This window comes from Magallana gigas, chromosome 1 (genome assembly GCF_963853765.1).
Source record: "Magallana gigas chromosome 1, xbMagGiga1.1, whole genome shotgun sequence".
Lineage (NCBI taxonomy): Eukaryota > Metazoa > Mollusca > Bivalvia > Ostreida > Ostreidae > Magallana > Magallana gigas.
Window position 1 is genome coordinate 22803904 of NC_088853.1, and position 10054 is coordinate 22813957.

The window sequence follows — 10054 nt, forward strand, 5'->3', positions numbered from 1 at the left end:
CAATACGCCCAGAGACATTGTGACAGTCTTTAACGGCACAGTAATTTTTCCCCATGTTATTGTTTATAACCGGAAGTGAACAATGCCTGCATTCACGAAGGATAACTCTTGCATGACTTGACTATCGAAAATCGGGAATTACAGCGCCTTTGAACTTATTTGTGCATATGGCACGGAATCCCGATCCCGATTCAGATAAACGTGTGCTAGCCTGGTTCCCTGAGCTACCCATTACGCACAGGAACCAGGCTAGCTCATGCGCAGGCTGCATTTTCCCCATAGCATCCGGTTTAACCTCGCTTTTATATTTTCTGCGTGGACCTCAGGGTCCACGCAATTATTATCTTCATTTCTTAATTACATTTGCAAATATGCTTCTTTTAATGAACCTATATAATAGTGAAAACGTTCAATTCTGTATGAACGTTTTTGTGACGTCACGATGATCATAGCACGGGCTTATCGTTTGTCGGTTGGATTTTTGTAAACATAAAATCTCGGTTATTTTAACAGTTTTGAACGGTTTGTCTTGTTCAAACGTTAACGTAAATATAAGTAATAAACAGCAATGTTAAAAAGTTCACCGGGATATGAACTTGGGTGGTACGTGATCAAATCTACTGAGAAGTCCTTCGGGCTTCACAGGTTTTGATCACAAAACCATCTAACTTCATATCCTGGTTAATTTTTTAAATTGCTTTTTATTTCTTAATTGTTCAATCGTTGTGCGATGTGCAGCTCCTTGGCATTGGGTGATAGCTTCAGTATATACCGTACTAAATTCATGTTATGGTTTGTTTAAATCATTATAGAGGGCGAAGCTCTCCCTATAGACAACACGTGTATATATATGTCTAAAATAGAAAATACATTTTATATCTATGAAGTTGAAAAACATTTCCTAGATGGAGGAGAAAAGAATATCCTCACGCACAGTGACATCACCGGCATCCATGTTGAATTTGAATCTCGTACTAACTTCACGTTTGATGATAATTTATTGAGTGAAAAATACATTCAAACCTACCTAGTGTGCTCTTGAAAAAATAATTCCTAATCAAGAAAACAAATTTTCGTTTCCTACAACTTTCAACAGTTGCATTAGATCCGATCAAATTTTCAGGACATCTGATGGGACAAAAAAAACGTGTTTCAACAATAAAGCAGTTTTAATTCATTGTTATTAAAATAACATCATGTATTTGAATTAAATTTGCTTTCTGATTACTTTTTGAAAACACAATAGACGATTTTCCTCCAACTTTCGATTTGAAATTTCGGGGTTTTTTATGTTTCATCTCAAATCGTAGCCTAACATACTCATACCCAGGTCATTTCGTACCCAGAATTCAAATAAATTATTAAAATCAAAAAAAAAAAGTTACGACCAATAACTAATTCAATGGAAAACAAAAGATAATCAAAACTTAATTTTGTAAATATCATAATCTTTGACAGACACGTAAAATATTTCCCCGTTCTAATCCCCCCCCCCCCAAAAAAAAAAATGGGTAAACTATTCGTATATGATTAAAAAATACAATAAATGTTTAAATTCCGCCAATCTGCCATATAAATAAAAGCAAATAGGGAGATTATTTGGAGCAATATGCATTATAAATACTTGAAAATTATATATAATAGAAAGAACTTATCTGCATTCACAATCATAAATATGCATTGCACACTAAATGTAAAACATTTGTCAGACAAACTCAGATTAAATTATACACCCCGGTATATGAAGGACACCATTTGCACGTTATGAATATGATGTGAATTAGCTAGGGTACTATCTCAATTCTCTTGTTTTAATGCACAAATCAATCATTGAATGTTTAATAATTCAGTGTTTTGATGACAAATTTCAGTGAAGTTAGGGACCAAAAATAATCTTAATATCTGTCCATACAAGTGAAATATTCTCGATATAAATTGATTTTCTTATTTTAAAGAAAATATACGTCATTACTCTTTAATTCATGTTTTATGCATACATTTAACATGCTTAAAATAAGGGAGTAAAAAGTTAAAATACTTCATGCTGAGAATATTATCCTGAGATCTGCGATGTAGATACTACATGTAGCTGCATCCAGAGAACAACATATCTTCGTAAACAAAATACACCCACTTTCTTGATTGATGCATCAATTTTCTTTTTGAAATTTTTTCGCCCAGCAGAAGATGTTTACAATTCATGTTTTTAATGATATTACAATGACAAGCGTTTTGAAACTGAGTTATCCCGACAATAAACATTGCACTTTCTCTTCTTTGTGATTGGTAGAAAAAATACATGATGTGAAATTTACATTAATTTTCAAAGCAATCGAAATACGAGTATTGTCTTTTAATGCGATTAAAATATAATTTTAACAATACCAACAAGTTAGTCTGGCTGGGTATTTGGCCAACCTGCGTACCCACTCGGTTATACTTTACATAAAGAAGTATGCGAAGATATAAAACACCGCACTTCAACTTCGGAGTTTTACGTTCAAAATTCAATTTTAAAAGAAACATTAGAAACGGCTTGCAATCAGTAACATTTTCAGTGTAGTCATTTTACGATTCATTTAATGCATGCGCGGATCTAGAGGGGGAGGGGGAGGATTTCGCCCAAGGAAAATTTATATCTCTTAAATCTACATGAAAATACCAAAAATTTGCCTCTGTTCCCCTGCGCGCATGCAATGGTTTCCTAAAAATGGTATGCAGTTGTAAGATACAATTGCTAACAAATTTGTACGAAACGCTGCATGAGAAAAAAAATATTTACATCGCATTCTGTTAAATTGATTTTTATCTGCAACAAATTTATGAAAATTAGCACAGGAACTGCAACACCTTCTTTGTGGAATTAAAAATACAAAAATATATACACAATGAGCTTATCTTCTTTGAAAGGGGAGATATACATATGTAATACTCTAAGTACCTCATCCGTATTTGTAAACAGATTAATAAATGAAAGGTTTCTAAAAGTTTAAAAGCAAAAGGTTTCTAAACATCCCCCACCCCCTCCGGATAATGAATTAAGGGTCTTTAGATTTTTCAAAGTACTTTTACGATTTTCTTCTTTTTTTTTCGTCTCTGTTTTCAGTTTGTTTTGGGGGGGGGGGTTGTTGGGTTTTTTTTGGTTTGTTTTTTTTTTTGGGGGGGGGGGGGTTGGAGTGGTATATAATTGCTTTTAATATATCTCTGCGTAAATTTTCTGTGAAAAATTACATCAAATAAACTTGCAATTCTATCTGCGAAATAGGTTCCGTACAATCTGCCGCCAGTGAATTGTCATCGAAATTATCTACTGACAGCAATCGATTTTTCTCTCGTTTTTGAAGTAAAAACACCTCTGGTGCTATCCAAACCGCTACGTTAAAATCAAATTCCCATAACTCTAATTTATTTACAATAAAAAAAATCGGCGTTGCCGTCAAATGAAGTTTTCTTCAGTATAATAAAATACCAATTTACTTACTTTTTAAACGATAGCCTCGTGAAATAGTTGCTGTCACATACGTCAAAAGCTCTGCATTTGTTCAATCATATGGCAACGCAGATATTTTGTACCATGGTTTTCAAGAATATGACACTCAGTTTAGGGTTAAAAAAGTCTATCAACTCAGCAATCAGTTAGTAATCAGTAGATGCACAATTGTGGTAAGTTTTTATACAGTCACCAAGTAAGCATTTAAGAAATACATAGTTGTTTCAAACTAGCCCAAAAAGTTCTCGCTTTAAATGTGATGGCTTTAATTTTCAAGGGGTGTGCAATTGAATCAAGTGCGCTTATTTAAATCAATGTCGCAAATGCAGCGGTTCACATCCCATCAGAACTTGCTTTAAAATATGTCACCCTCACACCGGGACATCTACAAAAACTCCATTTATTTAAAATAATCAGGATTATTTGTTTTTATATCAAATAGTCTGTATTAATTTTGAGACACTCTGTATATTCCGAAAAAACTCTGTACGAGCTAACCATTGGCTTATCAGGAAGCCCCTGCAAAAACCCCACAGTTTTCATCGAATTTTAGCAAGGAGCACGTGTTGCCTTTTCACAGAAGTATACACAAGTTTATATTTCATATTTGCCATCAACTCCCAGCAAGTGTTGGAAAGCATTCACCGTCCGCTATGCCCCCAAAACGTAAAGCAGTGCCAGCAAAGCGTACAGCACCCACAGGGACTCCAGCCCGAGCGCCAGGGAGAAAAGTTCCCCGCCATTCCAGAACAGGTACAGGCCCCGCTGCGGACCCGCCACAGGCCCCAGTGGAGGTTTTACCACCACCCCAGGCACGGGCTCAGGACCAGTTCCCCCCAGTGGTTCAGCCCGAAGTCAACAACAACTCGGGTGAGTGCGAATTTGTGGGGATATGCGCCTCATACATCATTTGTCATATCCTAACGAGGATTCCATAAATTCTTTCATTGACCCCACTGCATGCTCTGTCAAATATTCTAGTATCGATGAAGCAGCAGACATGATTTCAAAGTTAGGGGAGGGCTCTCTTATGGCCAAGTCAGATATTAAGTCCGCATTTAGACTCTTACCTATCGCTCCAGGTGATTTCGACTTGTTGGGTTTTCAGTTAGAAGGTTATTTTTATTTTGACAAAATGGTCCCATTTGGTTCGTCGATCAGTTGTGCACTGTGGGAAAAATTTGCTCATTTTTTGCATTGGCTCACTCAACAACACACAGGCAACAACCATATTTTACATTACCTAGATGATTTTCTCTTCTGCGGACCAAGACAAGATGTGTTCTGTCAACACACATTTGACAAGTTCAAGTCACTCTGCCACGAACTGGGGGTTCCTATTGCTTTAGAAAAAACTGTAGAACCAACTACAAATCTTATTTTTCTTGGCATTACTTTTGACACCAATGACATGACCATGTCTCTGCCCTCAGACAAATTAGACAAGTTAAAGTCAGTTATCAATTCCTTTCTATCAGCAAAAAAAGTTACTCTTCAAGAACTCCAGTCACTCATTGGATTACTCAATTTTGCTTGTAAGGTGGTAGCTCCTGGACGGGCCTTCTGCAGACGCCTTGGAATTTCAAAACCCCATCACAGAATCAGGCTTAACAACAATATCAAGCCTGACTTGCGCATTTGGCAAATTTTCCTTCAATCTTATAATGGTGTTTCTGTTATAAGAACCCAATTTTTGGATAGTCAATCCATACAGCTCTTCACAGACAGTGCAGGGGGTAAGAATGGGGGTTTTGGTATCTATTTCGGTGGTAGGTGGGCACATGGAACATGGCCTCACTCTTGGTTTTTACACGGTCTTACCAGGGATATGACTCTTCTCGAAATTTTTCCAGTCCTAGTAACAATTACTATATGGCATCAGAGTCTACAAAACACTAGAATCCTTTTTCACATTGACAGCACTGCAGTAGTCCAGGTGCTCAATACACTAACTTCCAAGTCCGATAAGGTCATGTATGTTGTTAGAAAAATTGTTCTTCTGTTACTAAGACACAATATTCAAATCAAAGCAACCTATATACACACAAAAGCAAATTGCATTGCAGATGCCTTATCTCGTTCACAGTGGGCCAGATTCCGAAGTCTTGCACCGGAGGCGGACCATTGGCCCACACCTCTACCACCTCACATTTGGAACATTTGGAGCAGGAAGCATCAAGACTTCTGTACAGATCTTTGGCCCCAAATACCCACCAGTCTTACAACACCGCTTTAGCAAAGTTCCATCAGTTTAGGGCCCAGTATGACTTGGCCCAAATCTGGCCTGTACCTACAAACCAACTCATACATTTCATTGCTTATTTATCAATCAACAATTATTCATACAGAACTATATGTCTATATATAAGTGCAATGTCCTACCATCACAAAATTTTGGGTGCTTTAGATAACACTAGGCATTTCATAGTTACCAAGTCTCTTGAGGGTGTCCGGCGGTCAGTTGGTGTCAACAAGGACATTCGACTCCCCATTTCAATCCAATTATTTACAAAAATTATCCATTCCCTCAAGTCAGTATGCCGCTCACCCTATGAGTCATTACTTTTTGCGGCAACATACACTGTTACCTTTTTTGGCTTATTACGAGTAAGTGAAGTTCTGGCCTTGCAAGCAAATCACATTTCTCAAAATCAGTTGGGTCAGTTTTTCATTACTATCAGTTCATCAAAGACCGACCAAACAGGCAGGAGCTCGGTTGTGCAAATTCAACAGCTACCTCAAACTCATTTCTGTCCATCATCAACAATCATTCCATTCCTCCAAGCTAGACCACCGAGAAAACCCACCTTATTTGTTCACATTGATGGCTCACCAGTTACACGTTCCCAATTTCAGGCAGTTTTGGACAAGTCACTTTCTTTTTTACAGATCAAAGGTCACTACAAGTCTCACAGTTTTCGCATAGGCATGGCTACTGAATTGGCAAATCAGGGTTTTTCTAATGAAAAAATTCAAGAACTGGGGAGATGGAGATCTTATTCCTTTCTTAGTTACATCCGCCCACATAACTCGCATTAGGTTTTCCAGTTACTTTCCCAATTTATCTAGCACCACTGTATTTTTGACAACACTACATACACACACTCAACACATACACCAGTAGGACTCAACGCTAATTGTCCCCCGCCGCAACGCGGAGCGGGGACATGGAAATGCCGGGCGTCCGTCCGTCCGTGTGTCCGTGGGTCTGTGCGTCCGTCCGTCACACTTTTTTGTAAGCGCTCTCATGCCTACAAATTTTGACGGATTTTCATTAAATTTATACCAAATGTTTATACCACTATTACCTTGGTCAAGTTCGAAAATCAGCATTGGTCGATACTTTTTGTTGGAGTTATGGGACTTTGACCACAATCATGACTCCGTTTTTTTCCAAAAATTGACCTTGTAAGCGCTCTCATGCCTACAAATTTCGACAGATTTTCATTAAATTTATACCAAATGTTATACCACTATTACCTTGGTCAAGTTCGAAAATCAGCCTTGGTCGATAGACTCGATACTAGTATACTGCTTGACCGGCGGGGGACCCTGGAATTCTATTCTTGTTTTAACAAAGCCTTTTTAGATTTGTCAGCCTGGATTGTGGGGTCCTCAATCCCCTATTGGGCTGAAATTGCAGCAGCGGATAGACCGGGGGGAAAACCCTTAACCTGCAACCACCTGTAACCATTCAGTGGAAAGGTATTCGTGGACTACAATGGGAGGATTTCGACAAGACGGTAACATCAATGTCAAAATACCAGACTCCACCAGATTTCTTCATCATTCACCTCGGTTCAAATGACCTAACCAAAGATCAAATGACCTCTAAAGTTTTTTCTGAAAATTCACAATGTTCATTGTATAGATTGCATGCTTTATGGCCAAAAACAACCCTCATCTGGTCTGCCATCCTACCTAGAAGATATTGGCATTTTGCCCCTTTGGGTATGGGAAACAAAATCAATAAAAAGCGGGTCAGAATTAACAAGTGCATGAAAAATTTCATGGCAGATGAGGTGGGGGGTTGTTACATCGGCCATGACCACAACATCAAGGCAACCGAGCTTGAGTTGTTTCGCTCAGATGGTATATCTCAACAATATTCAATGCGCTCTACAATATTTCATTGATGGACAAGGGAACCAGTATCCAGTGATTAACTAAAAAGCAACTGTTCACAATCCCATGCATTCACATATGTACAGTTCTTATGTTAGTATTCAGAAAGTTCTGATGCTTGTCTTGCGCCCAGATAGGACCAATGCTTTGGCCCAAAAATTTTTAGTTAACTTCAAAGCATAATGTGCTGCCATACTTGGTATTGTCCATTGTTTCCTGCTTTTTCAATTTCATGTACAACCTAAGGCAAATATAAATATTAACCAGTCTCCAACAAATTTTGCTTTTTTTATTTTACCAGCATCTACACAAATTATTACATGTATATGTATTAGTTTTACATATATAATATTAATGTTATCAAGGGTTTTGTGGGGGACATTGTCCCAATGTCTGTGGCGGGACTGGGGAGTCCGCAGTGGTATGTGTTGACACTTTCTGCTCCAAAACCTGGGTGTCTCCCCCCACTTGCTTTCAAAGCTAGGGGATAGTATATAAATTAAATCATTCAATATGGTTTATAAAAGGCAAAGTTATTACAGTTAACTGTGCCATGTGGTTACAATGTAAAATTGGGATTTTTTTGTATAGTGGGGCCTACACTGGGTATAGGTGGGGCCACATCCACCTCACTCCAGTGAGGGGATGCTACAGGCTGGTGCATGTAATAATTGGTTGATAAAGTAGCCTTTGTCATGCAAAGTTCTAAACCAGGTAGCACTGCAGGAGACAGGGTGAGAAGGGCAGGTCTCACTACCCTCCTTAGAACGCTGGGGATCGTTCAGGTTCGGGCACTGATGTTTCATACTCGGGCCCTCAGTGTGTCCCTACATGGGTAGTTAAACTGGCACACTGGTCGGCTCCCCAGTTACCCCACAAAAAATCATTATGCGGCCAACATCCACCAATTGTTTGTTATAGCGGAGTAATAAATATTTCTCATACTATTCATTGTTAAGTTCTATTTCATAATTGCTGAATGTTGCCAGGCTCTGTGTCTTTCAAGCAATATAATGTATAGTGCTGGGTTAGCTTGGTGAATTCAATAATTAATCAGGATTATTTGTTTTTATATCAAATAGTCTGTATTAATTTTGAGACACTCTGTATATTCCGAAAAAACTCTGTACGAGCTAACCATTGGCTTATCAGGAAGCCCCTGCAAAAACCCCACAGTTTTCATCGAATTTTAGCACCCACCCACCCAGCCCCCATTTTTATTAATTACTTTATACTTAGATATTTACTAACATATATTTGTGCTTTTGGTTTCTTTCTCGTTTTTCTTTTCTTTAGTTTGACAGGTCATTGAATAACAAAGTCGGATGCAGACTGAAAATCTGCTAGAAAACCAGAAAAAACAGCCAGACAGGATGACAAGCAGCTCGGTGTCATCTGGACTTGTGTTCAACAGTTTATCTTTTTTCAATAGACTTTCATATTTTGGACTTGTACATGTAACTTTTTCTTGTCGCATCACATTTTTAGGGGGGATGGGGACTGGGGAGTCCGCAGTGGTATGTGTTGACACTTTCTGCTCCAAAACCTGGGTGTCTCCCCCCACTTGCTTTCAAAGCTAGGGGATAGTATATAAATTAAATCATTCAATATGGTTTATAAAAGGCAAAGTTATTACAGTTAACTGTGCCATGTGGTTACAATGTAAAATTGGGATTTTTTTGTATAGTGGGGCCTACACTGGGTATAGGTGGGGCCACATCCACCTCACTCCAGTGAGGGGATGCTACAGGCTGGTGCATGTAATAATTGGTTGATAAAGTAGCCTTTGTCATGCAAAGTTCTAAACCAGGTAGCACTGCAGGAGACAGGGTGAGAAGGGCAGGTCTCACTACCCTCCTTAGAACGCTGGGGATCGTTCAGGTTCGGGCACTGATGTTTCATACTCGGGCCCTCAGTGTGTCCCTACATGGGTAGTTAAACTGGCACACTGGTCGGCTCCCCAGTTACCCCACAAAAAATCATTATGCGGCCAACATCCACCAATTGTTTGTTATAGCGGAGTAATAAATATTTCTCATACTATTTATTGTTAAGTTCTATTTCATAATTGCTGAATGTTGCCAGGCTCTGTGTCTTTCAAGCAATATAATGTATAGTGCTGGGTTAGCTTGGTGAATTCAATAATTAATATTTATCACAGGAACGACCAAAACCAGTTTAATTCAAAACCACTTCCAGCAGGGGTAAAAATGTAAGTTTACATCACCTTCAGCGTCAAGTATGGGACTTCGGCAGAATACCAATCCATCTACCTTGTTTAGATCAGTTATTACAAAACTACCCTAATGTTGATAATGCTAAATGTTTGTCTAATGGGGTAATGTTTGGATTTGACTTTTTAAAAAAACAATGAAGATAGAAAACGAACAGAATACAATAATATGCTTTCTACTGATCAATTGGTATTAGATCTGTGGC

At 38.4% G+C, this 10054-nt stretch overlaps 1 protein-coding gene across 3 annotated transcripts; it reads left to right on the top strand.

The window, feature by feature from the left end:
- The first annotated feature begins 3899 nt into the window (after positions 1-3899).
- Positions 3900-9658, top strand: LOC136276506 (uncharacterized). Of its 3 annotated transcripts, none has more exons than XR_010714983.1 (2): positions 3900-4360; positions 8920-9658. XR_010714983.1 is itself a non-coding variant. In XM_066088697.1 (2 exons), the coding sequence occupies exons 1-2, from the start codon at positions 4144-4146 to the stop codon at positions 7178-7180; spliced, it is 318 nt and encodes a 105-aa protein (XP_065944769.1). In that variant the 5' UTR covers positions 3900-4143; the 3' UTR covers positions 7181-8770. The 3 variants fall into 3 exon arrangements, 2 of the variants coding, with proteins under 2 accessions (XP_065944769.1, XP_065944765.1); XM_066088697.1 differs by lacking the exon at positions 8920-9658 and adding an exon at positions 7080-8770; XM_066088693.1 differs by lacking the exon at positions 8920-9658 and adding an exon at positions 5577-6623.
- Positions 9659-10054: the final 396 nt, after the last annotated feature.

What these genes read in the sequence shown, in the direction of transcription:
- LOC136276506 (XM_066088693.1), top strand. Translation starts at nt 4,144, where the DNA reads ATGCCCCCAAAACGTAAAGCAGTGCCAGCAAAGCGTACAGCACCCACA. An exon ending in CGAAGTCAACAACAACTCGG is followed by an intron (nt 4,361 to 5,576) that starts GTGAGTGCGAAT and finishes TCTCGTTCACAG; the next exon opens with TGGGCCAGATTCCGAAGTCT.